The following is a 12,202-nucleotide window of genomic DNA, read 5'->3' on the forward strand; positions in this document are numbered from 1 at the left end:
TTCCATAGCATAGTTTCTATTTATTATTTGCCTGTAGTACATATCATATGCATATGTATACTTTACAAAGAAAATTCTCACAGGCACCCATACAAACACACATACAGGGTCCCCTGTAGCTCAGTTGGTAGAGCATGGCGCTTGCAACGCCAGGGTTGTGGGTTCGTTTCCCACGGGGGGCCAGTATGAAAAAGTTATGCACTCACTAACTGTAAGTCGCTCTGGATAAGAGCGTCTGCTAAATGACTAAAATGTAAATGTAAATTAAGCACGTGGCGCAATGAGTAAGACTGTCTTTTCACATGCAAAAGTGATTGCTGTTGATACAAATGTTTTATCTGCCTCCCCAATAAAGGCAGATAAAATGGTATATATCTTATGGAGAAGAGATATCTGGACGTTGCACCATGCTGCCTTGTTTAAAACATGACCGAGCGGCGCTCCTCCCTCACCGCTTTTGCCCGTTCATGTCATGGGCCATAGACCGGTGCACCACAGCTCAGGTTAATAGAATTCCCTCATTGTCTGGGGATGAGGGGAAAACAGTGATAACAAGTTACTACTTCCTCTGTGAAATAGATAATGTAACCTTTTTCAAAATACTACCTGGGACTAAGAAAATAGATTAACATTTTATGCTTTCTTGTGCTTTCATAGTAATTTATGGGAAATTGGCATATTTCGCCCCTAACTATGAGAAAATATAAAATCTTGTCAATCATGTTTTAAGAGGTTTTAATTTAAAAGGCAACTGCACTTCCTGATTTGGCCTCGTTTTAGATTAGGTTCATTAAGAAATTAGTCAATTCAAACGCGAGTTGGTTTCGGGGTGCGGTTTGATGTGGTTATCTTGTGTGTGTTCGCAGGTGGGAAGAGTTAGCCAAATAATTTAGCCAATTAGCTTCAGCCGGCTGGTGTGCAACCCTGGCAAAGTTTGTTTGACTTTGGATAGCCTATCTCTGTAGATAGTTAGGGACTGTCAATAAATTACACAATGTAAATGGGACAATATTTTCATGTTGCACATCTTTTAGATGTCTCAAACTCTTTCAATATTTATATATGAATTTCTACGATTTATATTTGATTTTAAAACGCCCACACCAGTAGAAATCCACTTTTTAGAACCAGAGCTTACCCATGATGTTGCACAACAATTTAAGTCAATAAGTCATTGTTTTAGTCAAAGTACAATATATTTGGGCTTGAAGTGACAAATGCGAACTGCCCACTTGGTGCAAATCTGTGAATGCAGTGTCTTTCCCTATGATATGACATACAAATTATTTTCAGCCTGTTTAATTTCAGGGCTGGGTTCTATTTGAATGTTACAACCCACCAGAGTATGGCATTGTTTATTAAATCAGAAACAGCTGCTGTTATTCCTCTTCGCAACTGAGATGAGCCAAACAGCCTTGTGTCCAATTGACCGCCTGAGCCATGGAGCCAATTAAAATAGGGGGTGCAAACGTATGTTTTTGCACCTCTTTTTTTTACCAGAAAATTATCATAATCCTTTGGATAATTTGTCAATTTTCACATTTTTTAGATAGTCTGTATAAAAGTAAAAAAAAAAAAAGCATATATATATATATATATCTGACCATTTTATAAATGGTATAATTGGGTGATATGATAGCATTTTGAAAACCCGCTGCCCCTGTTGCCCCAAGATGAATGGTTTTGACCGCTAATGTTTTCCTTCACTACTACAGTTACATGTCATTTAAGGCGTGCATGATCATGAGCAAAGTCATTGTAGTCTATCATTTCACTTCCACTGTGAGAACCATGAGCACGGGCTGACTTGGCTTTACTGCAGCTGAAGCCTTCCAGCAGTCTTCCTACTATATCAATAGTTCAATAGTTATCCATATAACCGGAGCTTCATCTTATTCTTTCTAACTATTTCTATGCCGGATTCGCGGGCGCAATTTATGGAAGATGCCCAAACATTGGTGATAACAATAGATGGCTAAGTCAGATAGGCCAGTGGTTTCCATCTGTGGCAAAGTTTTCCCTAAATCAATGCTTATAACAATTTTTGTACCCCCTCTCCTTGAATTTTCTTTGCGTCTCAGCCATATTTCTGTCAAAATCTGATTGTTTTTTGCAAATTCTTTTGATTCGACAGAATTGGCTGTAGGGCAAACTATTTTTCAAGGGAAGCGGGTGACAACTATCAGCCCTCAACAAACACATTTAAAGAACCTTGCTCCCTTCGGTCTCAACGTAGACTTTGATCTGAAGCCATTCTTGTGATTATTGTGATTTTGTTATTCATTGTTAATGTTTGCAGGCATATGTAGCCAAATTGTATCTATGGTCGTATGCTATCCATTCATGTTTTTTGTATGTTCTGTTTATCTGTGAATTAACCAATGATATCAGGCCACACCCGGCCATGATTACAGACACCTTTGTGTGTCCTTTGACACTATATCAACTAGTGACCCGCAGTGTTTGTCATTATACCATGATGAAAACAGCTTGTCTGTCGAAACGTTGGTTATTAGGTTATTCAATTATTGCATCTGAGCTCCTAGAGCGTGAGGATCTCCTTTTCTTTTTCAACTGAATAACAACTTAAACATTAACTTATTCATAAAAACAGCAGCTCTTTGCTGTATTCGTTGAGTCTCTCTCTAGTCATGGTTTTAAACGTTTTGAAATCTCACAGTATCAACTTTGCTGTGCGTTCAATGTTTATTTTTATAGTCTACGGCTCGAGGAAACTGTGCAGACACGGTGATCTGAGCTATCTGATTGGCCAGCGGTAGGCCTATAGGTGCACTTGATTTGCTCCCTGGGCCTGCTGGGTAGGTGGAGTTCTACGTTCAGACACATGAAATGGCTCACAACGGGAACACTTTGCCTTCCCGGGCTGCTGAATCAAGTGCACCTACCACCAACAGCGCGAAACAAATGAAAAAAATAGGAACGCAAGGCTTTATTGTTGGGTTTTTTACAGAAATGTTTGGAGATCGACCAGTCGATCGCGATAGACCGGTTGGTGACCACTGCTCTAGGGCATGTGACTAAATTCAATTAAATGAACTCAATGACTCCAGTGTGTATGCATTATGATAAATCATATGGCGTACTTTGTAATAAGATTAAGACACTGAATTGGGTGCAGTGAACGTTGAATATTTCTGATGTGCAATTTAAGAACTGTGTTAAACAAGAGCAGTTACGGAGCATTATGATTGAAAATACATTTTGACCAACCCCTAACAGGCCTAATCCTTTGTAATAATCAAGTGCAGACCCCAAACCTCTTCATCCAATAAATCACCTTTTAACTGATCTATCATTAGTCTAAGAAACTCACCAATTAAGGATACAATGTCAACTTCAGGAAAACAGACCTTACCAATGTGTTGAAACAATTACTATGGTTTGAAAAAAAAAAATCATGTAAATAATGGGGAACATTTGAATTCATTTTCAAAAATGTGTAAGCATATGCTGAACTCTTCCACTGAGACTAGAATAGGAAGTGCAAGTTCCTCTGACTTGTGTACATGTGCATTCATCGTTTGCTCATCTGTGTTAGTAAATGTAATCCACTGAGTCCTTATGATGACTTCTGGAACAGATGTTGAGTTGAAAACAATGTTGAGGAGAGAAAAAATATCTTTGCAGATATCAGTATTTCTAGAGAGTTTTCAAGTGTTTCTTTCCTTCCCCTCCCTTCTAGGGCGTTTTCTACAACAGTGTGGTAGTGAGAGAGAGGAGAATTCTGGGTGTGGATGGATGGTGACACATGACAGTAAGAGACAGTCTTGTCTTGATTACCAGTATCCACAGTCCTTCCCCAGCTGGGGCTTTCCTGTCCAGCAGGCCTGGCCAGCTCAGAGCAGAGGCCCCCTCTCTGGGTTAGCCATCCATGGCCTCCACCAACCCTCTACAGCACCCTTCATCACCACCACATGGTCCTCACCTGCCCCCAGAGACCCTGGCCCTCCAGGGTGTTGGAAGTGCGGTCTGCTGGTTGTGGGGGTGCTGGAGAGGGCAGCATGGGTGGAGCAGGGGAGTAAGTCAGAACAGTGAGCAGGGGTGATGGTGGTAGTGGGGTGATGATGTGTCTCAATTGGTCTCGTAAGAGGAGAGCAGCGCAGCATCCACTGGCTCCATGCAGGAGGGGCAGGTGAAGGAGCGCATCAGCCAGTCATCTATACAGTCCATGTGGTAGATGTGCATGCAGGGCAGGAACCGGATGGGGTCTCCATACACAAAGTCCATCATGCAAATCACACACCTGCACAGATGGGGAGACAACAATGTGTGTATCAGTATTTGTATTTCTTTAGTACAAATTGACATTCAGCAACAGTAAGTGATATGCATGTGTATACAGAGATTACGCAGATGCCTATTGTCATTCAGTACGAGGCATATTCATCCAACATGATAAAAAAAATGTGTATTTTAATGCTTGGAGATGTGTTGTGTTTGAGTGCTGTTGCCGGCGGTACTCACTCTCTAATTTTCTTTTCGGAGCCATCCCTGCCAGCGTCGTACACTCCCTTGGGGAGGTGGTGGATGAGGCCGATGCGTTGGGCAATGCGGACCTGCTCCTCCTCAGTCAGCTGGCTGGCCATGCGGGCCTGACTGGGCATGGGGTGGTACACTGGCAGCTGGCTGGCCATGCGGGCCTGACTGGGCGTGGGGTGGTACACTGGCAGCTGCTGCTGCATGGCCACACAGACACACAGAAACATGCACTTAGAAACAGAGACAGACAACTCAGGCCTCATACATAACTTGTGGCATAGCTGTTTTCCAACCACAATGTCCAAGTAATATGTAGGAGGCGTTAGAGCATACGTGGTGAACAACAAACCTATTGTGTAGCGCTGTGGAAATTCCCAGACATAGGCCTGAGAATAGACCTTGGTAACTCAGGGGATTACTGAAAACACAGATGTTGAAAAAAATAACAGTTTCATCACCATCAATGGGTTTACTGGAACAACAGCAGCTTATTTATTGTAAATATAACATACAATGCCATTACACTGTTTTACATGCAAACAACCAAGTTAAAAGTGATATGAAGTCAGAGTATCACTGTAATATAGAACAAGTATATCAGAGGTGGTTTGAAACGATAGACCCAGTAGGTGGCAATCTTTCCCAAGTCAGAGCACTTTCACGCCAAAAAAGGGGAACATGGGTGTTTTCAGTTCAAATTGCTGTAACTGAGAAAATGCAATAAACAAAGCATACTATTGAAATCAGTTACCATTGAAAGGAGTGATTGGCAGCGGGTAAACTATTAGAGCATGCAGTCAATGTCTTAAGCCCATGGGAGGGTTACAATCTCTAAAAGCAGAGTAAATCACACGGTCAAAGATAGTTCCATATCCAACACTAATACCATGAATTTAGTCAAATAGCTCACTGTGTCAGACCAACAAAGCCTGCATGATTCATTTGGAATAGAGGCAATTTAGACTGCATATTTCATTCTAATTTCTCACTCTGTTCTGTTACACCTTTGTGTTGTGGTTGGTGGATGATTGAGAAACGAAAACATACTCTGAGTTTTTTCACATGTAGTCTAAAATATGTCAGCGGCAACACTCAACACCACACTCATCATGAGGAGACCTAAAAGAATGTCAATGGATAGAAATGTCTAGACATTTTTTACTGGTTGAGCATTATGTGCTAGATATTAAAAAGTTGTCATGTCATGCTCCACTGAGCTACGAGTGTTTATATTTTATGATAATTTGATTGCAGACTATTTTGTAAAAGGGATAGTGGGTCATTTTGGCAATCAAGCCCTTTATATGCTTACCAGCTAGCATGCTAGTGTTGCTGTAGACTTCCAGTCATTGTGCTAACGCTAGTTAGCAACGGCGCCAGAAACTACCTTCAACCTTCTTTCAAACTGCATTCAGAGACATAATAATGGTACTCATGAGTTCATTGGACTCCGGGTAAGTAGAAAAATGGGCTTACGGTTCATTACCCTATCTCCACACTTTTCCCTAATTAACCATAACTTAATCAGTTCTCATCCTACATACAGTGGGGAAAAAAAAGTATTTAGTCAGCCACCAATTGTGCAAGTTCTCCCACTTAAAAAGATGAGAGAGGCCTGTAATTTTCATCATAGGTACACGTCAACTATGACAGACAAATTGAGAAGAAAAAATCCAGAAAATCACATTGTAGGATTTTTAATGAATTTATTTGCAAATTATGGTAGAAAATAAGTATTTGGTCACCTACAAACAAGCAAGATTTCTGGCTCTCACAGACCTGTAACTTCTTCTTTAAGAGGCTCCTCTGTCCTCCACTCGTTACCTGTATTAATGGCACCTGTTTGAACGTGTTATCAGTATAAAAGACACCTGTCCACAACCTCAAACAGTCACACTCCAAACTCCACTATGGCCAAGACCAAAGAGCTGTCAAAGGACACCAGAAACAAAATTGTAGACCTGCACCAGGCTGGGAAGACTGAATCTGCAATAGGTAAGCAGCTTGGTTTGAAGAAATCAACTGTGGGAGCAATTATTAGGAAATGGAAGACATACAAGACCACTGATAATCTCCCTCGATCTGGGGCTCCACGCAAGATCTCACCCCGTGGGGTCAAAATGATCACAAGAACGGTGAGCAAAAATCCCAGAACCACACGGGGGGACCTAGTGAATGACCTGCAGAGAGCTGGGACCAAAGTAACAAAGCCTACCATCAGTAACACACTACGCCGCCAGGGACTCAAATCCTGCAGTGCCAGACGTGTCCCCCTGCTTAAGCCAGTACATGTCCAGGCCTGTCTGAAGTTTGCTAGAGTGCATTTGGATGATCCAGAAGAGGATTGGGAGAATGTCATATGGTCAGATGAAACCAAAATATAACTTTTTGGTAAAAACTCAACTCGTCGTGTTTGGAGGACAAAGAATGCTGAGTTGCATCCAAAGAACACCATACCTACTGTGAAGCATGGGGGTGGAAACATCATGCTTTGGGGCTGTTTTTCTGCAAAGGGACCAGGACGACTGATCCGTGTAAAGGAAAGAATGAATGGGGCCATGTATCGTGAGATTTTGAGTGAAAACCTCCTTCCATCAGCAAGGGCATTGAAGATGAAATGTGGCTGGGTCTTTCAGCATGACAATGATCCCAAACACACCGCCCGGGCAACCAAGGAGTGGCTTCGTAAGAAGCATTTCAAGGTCCTGGAGTGGCCTAGCCAGTCTCCAGATCTCAACCCCATAGAAAATCTTTGGAGGGAGTTGAAAGTCTGTGTTGCCCAGCGACAGCCCCAAAACATCACTGCTCTAGAGGAGATCTGCATGGAGGAATGGGCCAAAATACCAGCAACAGTGTGTGAAAACCTTGTGAAGACTTACAGAAAACGTTTGACCTGTGTCATTGCCAACAAAGGGTATATAACAAAGTATTGAGAAACTTTTGTTATTGACCAAATACTTATTTTCCACCATCATTTGCAAATAAATTCATTACAAATCCTACAATGTGATTTTCTGGATTATTTTTCCTCATTTTGTCTGTCATAGTTGACGTGTACCTATGATGAAAATTACAGGCCTCTCTCATCTTTTTAAGTGGGAGAACTTGCACAATTGGTGGCTGACTAAATACTTTTTCCCCCCACTGTAGCTTCTAATGTTACAAACACAGTACTTCCACTGCTTATGAAATCGCCTTTTCTGCTTAGCCATTAGAAATACGGACTGATCTTTTTATTTGGACACACTGTGTTACATCAGCACTTTTCATAGAGGCATGGCGTGCATGCCAAAGACCTCAATTTCATGCATTTGCAGATTAACATAGCAAGTATTAACACTTAAGTTAAGTAAATGAATCTCTGCAGTCAGGCCTAAATGTTCTTCAAAAGTGACAATATCTCCACTGATAATCAGCATAGTTTAGGCCTAATAAGCAAAAAAAAAAAACAATCCCATTCCCAATAGTATTGGAAGAGATTATATTAATTTCCAAATACCATTCCATTTAGTTTGTTCCGCTAATTGAACATAAGTGGGGCATTTAAGCATTATGTAATAGGAATAACCACCACTAAATCAGGGTTTCTATGGTGTCCATTCTATGGTGTCCATTTGTCAGAAGTTCACAAAAACCAGTCAAAGCTATAGGCCTAGTTGTGTATGATCTGGGAATCTTCTCAATGGGATTGGCTATCATGTACATGTCATGTGATGTGTGGTATGTCTCTGTGGTGTGTCTGCATGAAGAGAGCACATGGTCTGTAGAGTCCTGTCCTTCCCAATCCTTCATTCTGTCCTCTCTGGGGTTATTTCTTCTCTGGGGTTATTTCTGTCAGTCTGGCGGTGAGACGGGAGTTCAAACCAGTTCACGGTCTGTCTCAGTCCAGTCAGACGTTTAGCTCACACAACTGCCTGCCACACCTATTTACAGGAAGCTACAAGCAGGTCACAGACTAACTCCACTCAAAACCAACACTGAGCCTCAATTGTACTAGTGAGGCAATTAAGTAGTGTTGACATGCATAGTACTGTATGTAACATGTGCACAACTAGCTAAGAGATGGGAAGGAGTCTCGACTCTTTGTGGGCTTATAGCAAAACCTGGATGACTGAAAATAAATAAGCACCTTTCTTTGACAAAAAAATTGTGCAGGGTGAAAGCTGTACTTAAAATAACAAAACAGGTTCAGCCCTCAGAATGCAACCCTCTTGGAATCTGCTTAAGCCCTTTCACCAGGTGGCCTGAGTGCCGAGACCGCTGCAAATACATGTCAGAACACGCCTGCCATCTCCACTCTGCCTCAGTCACACTGAGATGACATCACAGCAGACCAATGGGCTTCAGGCACTAGTGCTGTCTCATGGAAACCTCTCTCACAGTAGTCATCCAAGTTCACCTCAACACATGTACACACATTTACTAAATATAACATCTCTCAAGTATGCACATTTGAATGGTTCAATTAAAACTTAGTTTTAATAGATGTAAAGGCCAAAAATGCATATCTGTTACGTTATTTGCACTGGGCACTGTAGTGTAAAGCATGAGTGATTAAGTTTCCTGTGGGATTTCAGTCACAGTCCCTCATGCCCTTATACAGTCACTCTGTGCTTTTTAAAAAGCTGTGACTCAGCATTTAATAAACAAAATGACCAGGACATCATCATTTTCAGCCCTGAACTGTCTTCTCCCCGTCCACTTGTGTGTGTCAAAAACAGGCAAGTGTCAGAATGCATTTTTCAGACGACTAGGGCAAGGCAGCGGCAGCTGTGCGGTGGTTGGGCCAGGGGACACAGTGCAGCGGTCAGCAGTCTCTTTGTCCCGGGGCGTCAGCTGGGACGTGGAGCTAGCTCTGCCTCTCCTCTCGGCAGAAAACCCACAGGGTGACAAGGAGGACAGGAACATGACACTGTCACTAGAACGGACACCCTTCAATTACCTAATCAGAAAGCTAGCCAGTGTTATACGATTTAGGGCCTCTCAAGACTAAAATGAGACCGAGTGATCATGTCACTTGGCAATCTTAAAAACCAGGGCAGTAATCAAATTGTTAACTTCATCTCCATAAAAGCGTCCACATGCTTCCCATCCAAAACAGTTTGGAACAGTTTGTGCATTATTATGATGACATTTTGTGACGTTTATGTTCGTTTTGGTCTTCGGCAAGGGTTTTTTCGATTGTTCGTGCACACAAACTTTCATTCAATGAGAGACTACTCGTTTTCATGCATATTTTTCTACTTGAGAAATACTGCAGCAAACATCGTAGTTAGATGTAAAATTGTGCGACTACGATCTTTTTGGCAAAAACGTCAATTAATTACAGATTTCTTGAGTTATCTTAGATTAATATTGACTATTTTGAGGAAGTGTATACTGGCTACGGTGTCTCAAGATGGACAAAGAGTTAAAAAATATATATATATACACTATTTCAATTGAAGGTCTTAAGGGAGTAAGCGAGAACACTTGTTCGGTTCGCCTTGCCTCATACAGGCCAGATTTCTGTATTTTGAAAGATACATATCTTGAAAACTTGATTGCTGACATGCAAAACATTTTGGGACTATATCAACAATGGACTAATGAAACAAATACCAAAAGATCGTTTCTGGGTGGAGTTTTCCTTTAAGGGTAATGTAGGTGATGGGTAAGCTGAAGATAAGTGTTAGCATGAGGAAAAGGGGAGCGGCAGATAGACAGACAGGACGCCCATAGAGCGGGAGAGAGAAAGAGAGAGCGGAGCCACAGAGCAGCCCTGTGTGCACTGCCAAGCTCCAGGAAGCCAGGCACTCAGCAGACAATACCGGCTGCCAGCCTTCCCCCACAGACTCACTGGAGATACAGCGATAGAGAAAGCGAGAGAGGGCTTGGATTTGCTTCTCTCCTACCATCCTCTCCCCCACCCCTCAGTTCAGACAAACAGGCATACAGATGCGCCCTCTCAGCCTGCAGTCTGAATTCCAGGCCTGTGCCCAAAGCATCCACACAGACACAGGCCAGTGACCACGGGGACCCTGCCACTCCCTCAGTGGCTTCCTCCAGGGAACAAACAATGGCAGGCTCTACTAGCTGCACTGTTGAGCCTTGTCTGAGAGCCTGGCACTGAAGCACAGCCCGGGAGATACCCAGCAACAGTGACACACACATGCTTCATGCTCCACAGATAAGTGTTGGAGTGCAGCCATCCGAGCCTCTTTTGATAAAGAGAAAGCCTGATTACACAGATTGTTCTTCAGCCAGTTTTCAAACAGCAATGCCATCAGTGATGCAATGATGCTGCTTTCACAACAAACAAATCTTCAGGAGGTTCATGAGGAAGAAACTGAAAACACTGTAGTGTACTGTACACCCTCGTAGTGTATAAGGACATAACAGGGGAGAAAAACATCACTGGATGTTGTGTTACATTTTCTCACAGGAAAACCTGTAACTGTCAGATGAGTCATATCACATTATTCGATCAATAGCACTTACACAAGCTGGGGGTATGAAGGGGGAAACAGTTGGTTATCTCAGTGGGGAAGGTTAAACAAGCAAATGTAGATGTAACAGCCAATCAAAGCCTGAGTCAGAATAGTAACAGACTGTACCAGTGCGGTTGTTCTACATTAGAGACCTGAGTGGTAAACTACGACGCAAGCTGGATCTACTCAGGCTTTTATAAAGCTAGCCAGCCTCAGTTAGCTTCACATTCCAGCTCAGGCTTAATTTGTACTACGACGGTGAATATTGCTCGTCCACCTGCCGCTAACTCTAGCAAGCTTGATGGGAGAGCATAATATACAAGGAAATTCTCAAAGCTGCTAATGAGAACCTTGACGACCTTTTACCTAGCCGGTGGGGATTCCAGTGGGGTACGCCCACCCAGGTAGTGGCAGTGCTGGCAACACTGGCTGCAGTAACCCATGGGGAGGGGGTCACACTCGGACAATCAGAGAGGGGGTTTATCATTGTGGCCCAGGTGGCACAAAATAATCAAAGGTCTGACCGCATGGAGATGCTTGGGAAAATGGTTACAACAGGGGATCAGAGTGTTTGTGTCTCAGGTGAAGAGGGTGGATCTGATCTCCATCACCTAGGACTTGACATAGATTAAGTAGATTAAACAAATCTCATATTGTTATCAATTTCTGCTCAATCTGCATGCTTTCTCAATCAGCTTTAACTGTATGTGCACTCGTAAATCAAGTTATTTCTCGAGTTGGGCTCTGGGATATAACAGCCGTTGAGTATCTGATTTTATGGTGAATTGTGGAGGAGGGGGGTTGAGTGTGTTGGAGTATGTGAGTATGTGCTTGTCTGGCATCTGTTGTGGGGGGGTGGGGATGTTGGGGGGGAGGGGGGGGTATGGGATGGACCACGGGAATTATTTGCTAGGATAATAATTGCTTGTCAATGAATTAAATGTAATACAATGGCAATCCGGGTTATATGTTAGAATCCTACGCGTGAACTGCCAACATTATTACGCATATTAATTGATAATGATGGGAAATAGGATATGCATAATTAAAAAAAAAATGTTATATAGATATATATATATATATATATATATATATAGAGGTGAAAGCATTGGAAATGCTTTTGGCGGTGAATCTGCTTCTGTTTTGTGGGTGGCACTGTGTGCTGTTTTCGATGGATGGGTCCTGGCCTCTCGGGGCCTTCGGGATACGGAGGGACGTGGGTGGGATGCTGA

General features: G+C 42.5%; 1 protein-coding gene across 1 annotated transcript in view; it reads right to left on the reverse strand.

The window, feature by feature from the left end:
* The window catches only part of LOC311148397 (RING finger protein 11-like), a 22,023-nt gene continuing 9,821 nt past the window's right edge, over positions 1–12,202 (reverse strand). Inside the window, exons 2-3 of the mRNA XM_084185365.1 lie at positions 4,486–4,697; positions 1–4,264 (exon numbers count right to left, since the gene is read on the reverse strand). Of these exons, the coding sequence (XP_084041491.1) occupies positions 4,093–4,264; positions 4,486–4,697 (384 nt within the window). The 3' untranslated portion in view covers positions 1–4,092. The remainder of the gene's footprint in view (positions 4,265–4,485; positions 4,698–12,202) is intronic.

This window comes from Coregonus lavaretus (genome assembly GCF_964263955.1).
Source record: "Coregonus lavaretus genome assembly, chromosome: 21".
Lineage (NCBI taxonomy): Eukaryota > Metazoa > Chordata > Actinopteri > Salmoniformes > Salmonidae > Coregonus > Coregonus lavaretus.